This window comes from Tauraco erythrolophus, chromosome 15 (assembly GCF_009769465.1).
Source record: "Tauraco erythrolophus isolate bTauEry1 chromosome 15, bTauEry1.pri, whole genome shotgun sequence".
Taxonomy (NCBI): Eukaryota; Metazoa; Chordata; class Aves; order Musophagiformes; family Musophagidae; genus Tauraco; species Tauraco erythrolophus.
In genome coordinates, this window is record NC_141479.1 from 12,652,662 (window position 1) to 12,665,027 (window position 12,366).

Genomic DNA, 12,366 nt, shown 5'->3' on the forward strand with positions numbered 1-12,366 from the left:
GGGTGCAAGTCACAGCAGCACTTCCTTGTGCTGCGACAACAAATACTTAGAGCAGCTGGTACATACACTTTCTAGGCATAAAGGCTCAAGCTTACTGCCGATCCTACACAGGACGGATCCGCCAAGGTTCAGGGCATGCTGAAACATGTCACTGCAGAATATACCCTCAACTAGTGACACTCAGAATAGGCAAATTCTTATAAGAAAAACCCACTCACAACACAGATTCCCCAGGGCTGCTCTTCAAGTCTCCGATTACACATCTAGCTTCCCTGGCCACTGGAAACCCCTCTCAGAAGCTCAAGATAGCTATAACTTGTTTTTTACTCCAGATATATCTTATTTCTCAATCTTTCACTATATACCACAGAAATTTTGAAGGTAACATTTCTTGCAGCTAATGTGTTAACAAGCCCTTCCATCCAGCTTCAGCACATACGCATAAGTGAACTGTTATTGTCTTCAGCTGGAGTCACTCAGCTGGCAGGAGTACTGTGCCAGGTGCCAGACTCCACAAAAGATGCAGTGGATGACCATCAGCTTTCTTATCGGTCCCACATGGGACGGAGGGAGGCAGCAAGCATTGCATTCAGCTTCCTTTGTCTGGGAACAAGAGCTCACAGAAACTCTGTCACTGCAGGTCGCAGAAAGGTTCTTCTAGTGGGAGAGAGTACTGCTCACTTAGCTACCTCCGCTGATCTGCCCAGGTCTGTCTCACTACAAGCACCTCCCAGACACCTGCAAGGAGCCCTGCAACTCCTCCCTCCCATGCAGACCACACTAATCCTGTGCTAAAAGTGGTCTGAATCCTTGTGTTTAAATCAGGGACCAAGGTAATGCACGTTTCCAATCCTCTGCAATGCTCATCTTGGTTAGAAATCACATACCACCAGGGAGCTTCTCCCCTGCACCCAGGCTGCACACAAAGGCTCAGAAATAACTGTCTCCTCAAAGGCCATGGATGGGGGCTGGCTCATCCACAGCCCCTCATCTTCCCAGGCCTCCTTCTCCCTCCTCTGCCAGGAGCTCCCATGCCCCTATGTGAGAACCTTCATCCCTGGCTCAAGCAGGGGACAGACTGCTCCCGATGGCTGCCCCAGTCTCACAGTCGCCTGGCTCATCTGCAGCCCTCAGCGCAGGAGAAACAGGGCAGTGCTTGCACACTCCAGGATCATCCTTCAAAGGTATTTCGGCCTTTTCCACCCAGTACAAAGTAAGAAAGACAGAGGAGCTTAATCTTAACTAGGGCAACTACAAAACATGCTCGCACATTTCAGGAGGTTACTTTTGTTCTGTAAAGAAGCAACAAAAATTCCAGAGATCAACAGCCCGATTTAGCTTCAGCAAGGACAGAGGGCTCTCGTCTCCCCAAGACTCCCCTCCCATCCCAGGGACGACACTGACCTCCACCACTCTTGCATGCTGAGCAGGCCCTGGGAGTCCTCACAGAGCAGAAACAATCCCAGGGCTCTCACAGACACTCTGAACTAGCAAAAGATTTTACTGAATAAGGCACTAAAAATTGCTTTACCAGCCAGGTTCATTGTCTACGAAAGTTATGACAGACGGCCTAAGAGCACGATCGCAAGTGCCACAGCCTCAGGAACGCTGGAGGTTATTGGTGAAGCTTCAGCAACCCAAGAAGGAGGCAAGAGTCATTGTAAGCCTCAACAGTACAAACAGCTTCTATAACACCTCAGACAAGTCTCCCATCCGCACGTGGAAGGGGAAGCACCAGACATTCTGGTGTGCCGCGTAAGGAATAGGCAGAAGAGAGATCGAGCAAGCACTAGGAACGCGCTACGGTGTGAGTGCTTCTGGCACCAGTTAGACAGTGTTTGTGGCAATATGGGACTTCAACAGGTACCTGGTCCAGAGCAGCTCTGGGCATCACACGCTCGCCTCCCCCACAGCCAAAGGCACCCGGCTCCAGGCAGGCCGCGCGCACCACTGCCCTTCAGCTGCTCGCCCCCTCCAGCCCCGCAGCCCATCCCGTCGGCTCACTCACCGAAGTACTCCTTCTTCATGTGCATCTCCAGCTCCTTCTCCAGCTCCAGCGTCAGCGCTTCCAGCCGCCTCTCCGCTTGGCTGGGGCCGCTCTCCCGGCACGGTGTCACCTGGTAGGGGAGCTTGAATTTGGGAGCCGAAGCGGAGCCTTTGGTCGGGCTGTAGGCGTAGGGGGTGCCCGCCTCGGGGGCGGCAGCCGGGTGCTGCTGGTCGTGCCGCGGCGGGGACTGGGCATGGATCTTGTGGTAGACGTCCCCGAGGTCGGGCACGGCGCCGTCCTCCTGCAGGCCGGGCCCCAGCAGGGAGGAGCGGGGTGAGGGCAGCTGCAGCTCGGGGTAGGCGCTCATGGAGCCGCGAGAGCTCCGCGAGCTCTGGCTGGAGATGCTGGAGCGCGGGCTGACCACGGAGGCGCCCCCCGCGCCGCGACCGTCGGGGCCGCAGAGGCTGGAGCGGGGACTGGCCAGGGCGAGCCCGGCGCCGCTCGCCCCCTCCGGCTCGGCGCTGCCCGGAGGGCCGTACCTGGAGTCCGAGTAGCTGGAGCGGGGGCTGGTGGTGCAGGAGTACTGGCTGGCGGTGCTGGAGCGGGGGCTGGCGTGGCGCTGGTCGTAGCCCATGCTGATGCCGCTGGTGCGGTTACTGCTGGGCTTGCTGCCGCCGCCGTCATAGCTGGTGAGGCTGGCGCGGGGGCTGGAGTGCTTGCTGGTGTCGCTGGCGGTGCTGGCGTAGCTGGAGCGGGGGCTGAGGGCGGCGCCGTCGTACTGCACCAGGCTGGCACGGGGACTGCCGTACTTCTCCTGGCCGGGCACCACCAGGCTGGAACGGGGGCTAGAGAACTTCTCGTAGGGCAGCGCGGCCGCACCGCCCAGGCTGGAGCGCGGGCTGGAGAACTTGCCGTGCTCGGCGACGGGGCCTGGCGAGGAGGCGGCCAGGCTGGCCCGCGGGCTAGCGGCACCGTACTTGCCGTCCGGGCCGCCGGCCGCCCGCCCGCTACTCTTGGCTGCGTAGCCGCTTTCGTAGGCGCTTCCCGCGGCGTAGCGGTAGCCCTCGGCCGAGTAGCGCTTGCCCTTGTCGGTGAAGCCGCTGTAGCAGGGCAGCGCCACCTCGGAGCGGGTGCACAGCCCCTCCTCGCAGCACGGCGGCCCCGCGGCCGGCGGCGGCTCGGCGGCGGCGCGGCCGTTGGCGGCACGGAGCGGGGCTGCCGACGCCGCGGGCGGGTAGGCTTTGCCGCAGGCGGCGGGGAAGGCTTCGGCGGGCGGCGGCGCCGCAGTGCCGTTCATCTTCCGGCCCCGCTGCTCCGCCGTCATGTGGGCGGCGATGACCCGCTTAGTCTCCTCCAGGTCGGGGTGCAGCGCCAGGTCCCGGCGGCCGCCCCGGCCGTACGGACCCTCTGGGCAGGACTCGTAGAGAGACAGATCCTCCATGAACTTGGTGGCCTTTAGTGCCATGTCCTGCTCGTACTTCTCCATGCTCGGCCGGAGCCCGGTGAGGGACGACGAACTCTCTACAAAAGCACAGCCCAGAGCAGAAGAAGAAAAGAAAAAAAAAAAAAGCCCCCCAAAAATATAAAAAAGCACACCAAAAGACAGCCCCTTCCCGCGGTCCTGGCGGGGCAGCGGCAGGACGCGGCTCCTTCTCCGGAGGGCGGCTCGGCGGCGACCAGGCGAGGCAGCAGTCACCCCGGCGGCATCCCCGCGCCGCTCGGCTCAGTACGGCCACACTACCCGGTGGAGCGCGGCGAGGAGAGACGAGGAGCCCCTGTGTCACTTTCCAGCCTTAAATAAGTTGCTCGGTCCAGTCAATGGCGCGCTGCGCGGAGGAATTTGCGCTCGGCGGCTCTCTGCCCCCGCCGCCCCCGGCCGGCCGCCCCGCGGCGGGGCCGCGGCCCGGCCCGCACCCCCGGGCGGGGGGCGAAGGCTGCGGCCGGCCCGGAGGGGCTTTGCGGCGCGGCGAGTGGAGCGCGGGGCGCGGCGAGGCAGGGACTCCTTTGTGTGGGGCAGGAATGCGAGGAAGGAGACTGGGCGCTGCGTCCCGCTGGAATGTAGTTAATGCTGGAGCCAAACAATGATTTTCACCGAGTCAGTCAGGGAGAGGGCCGCCGCGGCGCTGCTCGGCGGCGGGGCCGGCAGCTTCCCTCCGCGCCGCCCGCTCTCTTCCTTGGCCGGTGCTCGCCGAGCCCTGCCCGGGGCTGGCTGGCAGGCGGTGCCGCTACTCGCCACGGACCAGGAGGCGGCGAGGCTGTCACACGCCCTGGGCTGCCGCCGGGCGGGAAGCCGCGGCCTTAGGAAAGCCCCGCGCGGGGGCTCGGTGGAGCGCTGAGGGCAGCCGCGCACGGAGGGTCTGTCAGGGCGGGAGGCGCCGAACAGCCGCGGGGTTCCCGCCTTCTGGGGGGCTCCCTCGCGCTCGCCCCTGACTGGGACCCACGGCCGGGAAAGGGGGCAGCGCTGCCCGCCCTCCTGCCGGGGCTGCGGCCGGTGAGCGCGAAGTGAAATAACCAGAACCAGCACCGGTCCCGGTGGTGCCTGCAGCGGCCGGGGGTTACGGGACCCGCCCCGCCGCTGCGAGCGGCTCACACCTGTGCAGAATCCCCAGAACCGGCCAGGTGACTCGGCTGAAGGGACCTGTGCTTTAGCATGACAGCAGATAATTACTTGCGGTTATTTATTTAGGCTTTTTTTTTTTTTTAAAAAAAAAAAGCAGTACTAAGACATATGATAAACATATTGTGGCCTAAAGCAATCTCTGAATTGACACGAGTTTAACAAAAGCACTGTACTGTCTGTGTAACTTTGCAAGAGCTTCATCCGCTGATGGGGTAACAAACAACACCCGGCACTGCTTGGCGTTTGCATCTGTACGTGCACGAAAAAGGCTGTCACAAACCACCTCCTCCGAAATGGCTGCTGAGCTGAGACCTCCGATATCAAACCGTAGGCTACAGTTAATTTTTTTGCATCTAAGTTCCAAATCCCTGGAGATCGTTTGTGTTGATAGCAGAAATGCTAACGAAGCCCCAGTAGCTACCTGAGCAGTGTCCGTACACTGCTAGGTGCTGAGCACCCTGCGAGGAGAGCAATCATGTTGCAAGTTGGAGCTGTAGGTGCTCCGCTGTGCCAAGAACATTTTATCCTGTTATCATACCTAATTAAACATTAAAAGCAACTGTGTACTCAAAAATGTCCCTAGCTGTGGAGGGCAATTGATTTGCAATCTGTTTGTTTGTGTGTGCAGGGCTGGCAAGCGAAAAAAAAAAGTAACAAACCAGGTAAACGTGCAGAGCAAGACCTGAAAAGCAAATCTGTTAGACATGGGAAAGGTAGTCCACTGTCAACGTGAATATACGTATGCAAACACAACCGATCTTGTGAGTCAAGTGCTCTTTTCTATTATGTGTTGACATCTCTCATTACACTTCTAGCCGATCTCCTGAAGAAGCTGTTACCTTGTGCTCTGCAGCGCGTGGAACAGCAGTATACAGCACAGGTGTACTGGTGCAGAGCTCCTTCTTCAGCCATTCCTGGGGCCTGTACTAGGATGATCTGTCCTGTTACTGACTTCGAACTATTTACTGCCAATTTTTGTGAGGTTATCTTCCTGAGAAACTAGGAGAGGTTCACGGACAACCTGGGAACTTGGTCCATCAGAGCACATGTAAAGAAAAATTAGTTTACTCTATTTTTTGTTCTGTTCTTTTTTAAAAAAAACCTTTACAACATTAGATAACTTTTCTAGTAATCTAACAGGGTGGGTAGGACACACTTGAGGGGCCCTGCCTGTGTGCTCATGCATGGAAGAATTTTGAGCAGCTATCTGTGCAGTAGGAACTGCAGAGCTGATGCTGTGTGAAGTTAGAAGCACAAGCTACACCAAGAGGTGGTTGTCCTTCTGTAGCTCTGTCCTTCTGAGCCACGAATCCGTCCTTGTTCCGCCTTTTGAGGCAGCACGCTTCTACACTGCTTCTGCTGCCAGCAGGTAGCAGGTTTCTACAGTAAGCCTCTTGGTACGTAAGTCATTAAAGCACGTGCTTTGCTGAGTATGAACTCATGGGAAAAACATACTGGGCACCGAGAGAATCTGGTGGAATAAGGAAACAGCCCTTTTTAGTAAGCAATGTGGATCAAATGATAAAAATCACTTACTTTTGCTATTGAAAGCTTACGCTCAGTAAGTAAATCCTCAAAGCCAGGCCTGGCCCAGCCTTGCAGCCCTGGGCCATCCCTGCACAATGCTCCCGTCTCAGCCCTGCTGCAGGGGCAATGCTACAGACCGCTCGTCACCAGTAAATTGTACTTTTGTCATACGCATAACGAACATAACATTTATCCACACCGTAGCCACAGATGTAGCCCACATGGGTGACATAAATACGTTTGCAGTGGTACATGGCACACTCAAGCACTGCTGCGTTTCTCATTGAGGGCCATATGTGCTGGGCTGTGCAAACAACAAGTGTGGAGTTAAAGCTGCTGTTGCTGTAATAAGTAGCCCCATCATTCTCCTTCCTGTTATACACAAGAAAACCCAAACTACTGGACAATTACAGCTTGACAATCCTGACATGTTTTTCTCCCCACTTCATTTTAAATATATTTTCTTAATTTTAACAACCAGCAGTAAAATGTATATGTTGTAAAAAGACTCACACTTGTGCAATTAAGAGCACAAGAGCTGTCATAGAGTATTATAAAAGCTGAACTTCATTTCTCAATTTGGTGTGGTAATCCTCACACCTGATTTTCAGTTCTATCAGTAAATCAGACATTAAGGAACGCCAGCTGCTTCTGTTTAATAAACGCCTTTGTCTAATACTTAAAGGGAGCAAAAAAGCCAGGTGGAGTTATTGATCTGTGAGTATCAGCTGGCTGGGCCTCACAGGCAGTAGACTCCTGTTTCTTCTAATTGTTAGTGCCTCCAAGGAAGTACTGCCCAAGCCAACAGGCAGGGAGACCTGATGGTCTGCTGGGGATTTTGTCTCCCTGAGTTGCAAACAGTTTGTCACCATCAAAGCAGAGAACCTGTAAACGTAAGAACTCACCAGTGAAACTTTAGCCCTATTGAAGACAAGGGCAGAAATCCCACTGGCTTGTGTTGCAGCGTTTGTTATATCAGATGTGGTTTTACCGACGCAATGCAGGAGGGAGTTCTTTGTCTCGCTTCATCAATTTAAAGCGTAGATATACATCTGCTTAGTGAATTGGATGCTACCTGATTTTTTGCAATTTCCCTCCTTGTCTCCAACTTTAAGAAAACAATGATATTATACCTTGAATTCCACAAGGTAAATAAGACTTACTATTACTCAGGGATTTACTGCTCTGATTTCCAGTTTTAAAATTGATCGGTTTCTTGGTGAGGAATGTAATGATTTTTTTTTTCCCTTCCTCTGGTCTGTTTTAAGCCCAATTAAAACAAACAAACAAATCAAACAAAAAACTTGGGAAAAATCATACAATTATAATGAGGAATGCTTTTATTTTGAGAGGGGGACTGAATTTTTTATTTTCTTTGAAGTGGTAGCCGTATTGTGTTTTATATTGCTTTGCTTTGCTTGTTTGGGTCCTGTATGTTAATTTGTATTGCAATAACCTTAAGTATAAGCAAGCTTTTTGTAATATGAAGTTTGGATATTAATAGTATTTGGACTTGGACTCCTCTGACATGTTTTTAAAAATACTCATTTGCAGTTGATCACAGCTTTTAAAAATTGAAAGTATTGAATGTGTTTTAGGGCACCATCTTCTGGTAGACAGAACACATTGTACTTGAAGGGCTACCTTTGCTAGGCACAACTTTATGAAATATTTTTGATTAAGTACTCTGCAGGCTTACAGGTAATTTCTCATTCTAAATCTGCAATAAAACACTATTTAACATTTTTCGCATTCTTCTTATTCATTGCAATCGCAGCTATTCACTGTGCTGCACAAATATAACTTGGGACATACCCTGTAAAATTCCAGTCACAGCAGGCACTTTGTGAACGTGCTAGGTTAGACAGACAACATACGTCCAAGCACTTACGATTAGTGCACCATTTGTGTATCGTATTTCTTCTATAGTTTCATCTTGCATTTCTCTAACATATTTCAGATAATAACACAATTTACTGGCTCATACTTCAGAGACTGCACGTGGCCTTAGTCATGCTTCCTTGCAATCACAGGACATAATTACTATATAGTCAAACACAATCTGTTAGCTTAATAGCAGCCACTACATTTGCATAAATACATAATTTAGTTGGCCAGCTCAGTTAGCAGTGTACCCGCTTAGTACTTTCAAGGGACTCTACAGAGCTAAAATTTATCTTGACGTGATAAAAAGAAAGTCCTGATTACAATACTGCAAACCATCATCCAGCAAAGAAACCAGAGATAGCATTAGTGCATTCAATAAAAAATAGAAACACTGCATGAGGGCCAGACTGCTATACACACACTCCCCTATTCTCTGCATGTGCCTCTTTATACCCCTTCAAGAAACAAGGCAGGTGACGAGCACTGACCTCCTGACCTGACAATACAACGCACTTCAGCTGTGATGAGAAGGATCATTTCAGAAGAGAGGACACTGGTTTGTTGAGAGCACCAGTTACATTGACATGTCATGGTATTTTCCATATAAGATGGTATTATAAAAATAACACTTGTTAACTGAAAATAATGAATAAATTTGCAAGAATTATAGAGCTGTTCCATAAGCAATGTAACTAATGAAGGCTCGTCTCCTACAGGTCTGTATCCTGCATCCTTTGCATTCTCCAGCTTTTAACTTCCTCTCCAAATCCCCAGTAATGCTGGAGTCCTGTCAACCTCTTTGTCCCATAGAGCTCTCCCACTGCTACAGGACTTACCCCAGTCCTTAGCCACTATATTCAGTACCTCCAGGTTCCTCCCACCATATTCACCTACGTCCCTTAACAGACTTGTCAGTGCACCTCTGTCTCTGGCATTCCTCCTCTACATCTTTAATTCTCTCCTGGTCCACCTACATACCACCTTTTCTCTGTCCCCTTTGTAATTCCACAGCTCCTAGCAGCTCCTCAAGCTTCTAGTTAGGTACCATAGCCACTGTCTTTTCCCCAGCACACTCCTGCTACCCCCAGTTATCACTGGTTAGATGTGCAAAATGTAGCAAACTCCCATGTGGACTTGCATACAGACCCACCAGCAGGTAGGTGTGCGAGTACCACACCTAAAAAGGCGAAGTGCTACCATAGAAGCACTTCTGTGGGTCTGTCTCTCCTTATCTACAGCCACTTACTTGTAGAATTACAGTAGCTTTGAGATCACTGAGGTAATGGCTTGATGTTTGCAAGTAGCTTCAAGTGTTGCTGGAGAGGACTGGCAGAGCAATTCTGTAAGTATCTTTTCTTTAGGAAATCATACTGAAAATTTCTCACTTTTTCTCATGAGAGTGAAGAAGTATGCTGATGAGAAAGACAAAGATAATTACATGTATCTAAGCAGCTATTTCCTTAATATAAGCAGATACCAAGCTATATCTAGGGAGTACATTTATTTACTTCATCCTATTCCTTCCTTAAAGAAGAATCAAGGCCTCCAAATCAAAGCATTAAATTGCCTCCCCCTCCTATTTCTTTGCTGCATGTGTAAGCTCTCTGAAATCATTCTGTTTAGACACTAGCCCAGAAATAATCTCAGGCAAGCAAAAACCAGATGACTGACTTGTGTAAGATTTGTTCTATTACTTTGATCCTAGTTTCTGCTTTCTTGCACATTCAGTATTTTAGATGCACAAAACTGAAGGTTTTTTGTCCTTATAGCTGCAAAGAGAAGAAAGTATCTCTACCTATAGGCACAGGAACAGAACACGGGGAAAAAACCTTAAATTTATTTTCCCTAATTCAGTGTTTACTCAGTTTTCTAATGCAAATTTAAAATTTTGGGGGAGTAGAGATAAGGGCTGAAGCAGATATCAAGGGTATATGTAAATGGAACACAAACCTATTTTATCTTTTGGGATCTAATAACTGGTTAGCAAGAGGTCTTTGTTGTAAAGGTCAGAACTTGAAATGGCACGTCAACCTGCTTGCCAGCTGTCAGAGCCAACAGGCCAGGAGAGCATGCATCTCCTCCTGTGGTTCAACGATGAAATGGTTTCATAAAGTAAAACTAAAATGTCACATAGAATCACTATAAACATTAATGGTTATCTACAGGTTAAAGTTGCTCTTTAGGAAGTGGACTGGTACAAGGCTGTCTGTCATCATGGTCCCAAAAGATCCTTCTCCTGAATGGTTATCGATTGCCTCTTCAGGGCGATTCTCTAGATGCTTCGAGAATCAGGTATGTTGCACCTTTGCCTATTTTTTTTTTTTTTAAACAATAAGATTGTGGGAAAGTCATTACAAATTTCTTCACCATAAGTCAGAGCAGCTTAATCAATCTCTAGTTAACTGTTGTATATCAATGGTGGCCAATATTCCTTTCCATGCTCCACTGCAGAAAAAGGATATTGAACTAACAGCATACAAAGACAGACACTAGATACTGCGTTCAACTGTGCTAAATATGCTACTTTTCTTGTCCTTTTCAAACATGGCACTCAAATTCACTAAGTAAATAAAAAATACAAGCGTCAAGAATGAATTGTTACTATGAAAAGCAGCCAGAAAAGCTTACAGAGATTTGCATCTGTATAAACAAACAACTAGAGAATGCTGTGTGACAGAAGAGCCAATTTGTATCACTGCAAATAGCAATTTGTAGACTGATTTAATGAGTCTGGCTCAAAAATTGTTAGTGAAGACAGAGCCTACGTCAGGGTTGCCAAGCTAAGGCACTGGGAAGAATTTCTCCTCCATTTTAATATTTAAAATCTTCTGTCTTCCAACTCTGCTTAGTTGAAAAAATTATCAGTTGAAAAGTGGCTTGCTTTTAAAAAAAAAAAATTACTTGAAAGCTTAACAAACGCTTCAATTTTTACAATTTGCTCTCAAGGGCAAGAGAGTTTGCTGGAAAACTCTACATTAATACACTGTTGGTGACTGGTAGCCAGTACGGGCATTCATACTCCATGAGTTTTGAAAAGCAGTTTTTCATTTAGCACAGAAGCAGTTTGCATTTTTAGTGGTTCATTCAGTATTGCCAAACTTAACAAGAACCAAATAGAACAGCTGACACTGTATGAACAGCCTGTGTCATGTTCTATAGAAGCAGGCTGTGTACAGAAAACATACTAAAAATCATTAAGTATTTTACAGGAAGGATCTAGGAGCATGCATGGGCCATCTAACTACTTACTACCCAGACCAAGCAGCACAATTACATCTCCTAAATATATCAATGTAATTACTTACATAGTTAAATTCTAGACCACCTTTCATGCTGCAAACCAAATGATGATGCATCGTTAGAATTACTTAATGCTTCTCTAAAACTTAACCTAACCAGTGTCCGGCAGTGCTAACCCCCATCTAAGATAAAATGCCTGGTTAATTCTGAACATTTTTGCAAACTGGCCTTATTGGGAGTTGTCTACTGCCCTGAGAAATCATTATGGGTATCTTTTTGGACAGCAGCCTCCCAAATACTTTAAAAAAATCATGTTAGTACTGTCATCTTATGCTGTTAACACTAGTAAGGAGTAGAAACCAGTGAGACTGAGTAGCCCCTCTCTTCTCCTTTTCACCCCCAGATGTGTTGGTGTTGCATGTTATTTTGATTCAGCTCATATACCACTCTATTTCCAAGTCATGAGCACCCTGAACTTCAGTAAAACTCATGCAATATAGTTGCCAGAATTATAGCCTCTACTGTTAAGACAATCAAAAAGTTGGAAAGCTAAATTCCTGTGTACCAACCAGCACAAGCAGGGAAATTCTCAGGCTGTGAGTGAGATAGAATTACACTATCTCAGACACATTACACATGCCATCAGCTTATATAAACCTGTCATGTCACAAGGAGGAGCACATCTTATTACACTGATAACATGCTATTTGACAACTAATTTAATAAACCAGTAATTTTATTTTTAGTAAAGCTTAAAAAAATAAAACGTTTGCCTTAATTTTTGGCAGATGTAATCAGACATATTAAATTCTACTGCTTCACAACTGTTAATGGCAAGAACTGTAAAAGCTTCCCACTGTAGCACTGAAAATCCTTTCTGTAATGCCTCTTTACATCTTTACCTCTCAGTCTTCACTCATGCTGGCCAAGAAGCAACTAGCTCAAAAGGATTTAATTTCACAGTGGAGTATTATGCCTCCAAACAAGCCATGCACATGGCTATTACTACCTAAAAGAAGAGATAAAACATTAATTACATCATGAAAATGTAGTTTTGCACTGCACTGGCAATTTAACACTGATGATGAGCTGGCCTTTGTACTAG

At 48.5% G+C, this 12,366-nt stretch overlaps 1 protein-coding gene across 2 annotated transcripts in view; it reads right to left on the reverse strand.

Moving 5' to 3' along the window:
* The window catches only part of WTIP (WT1 interacting protein), an 88,881-nt gene extending 85,408 nt beyond the window's left edge, over window positions 1-3,473 (reverse strand). The window contains exons 1-2 of one of the 2 annotated variants that reach the window (XM_086621124.1): window positions 3,270-3,473; window positions 2,009-3,164 (exon numbers count right to left, since the gene is read on the reverse strand). In XM_086621124.1, the coding sequence (XP_086477250.1) occupies window positions 2,009-3,164; window positions 3,270-3,473 (1,360 nt within the window). Of the gene's footprint in view, window positions 1-2,008 lie in introns of both variants that reach the window. The other variant, XM_086621123.1, reaches the window with a different exon arrangement.
* Between the last annotated feature and the right edge of the window lie 8,893 nt (window positions 3,474-12,366).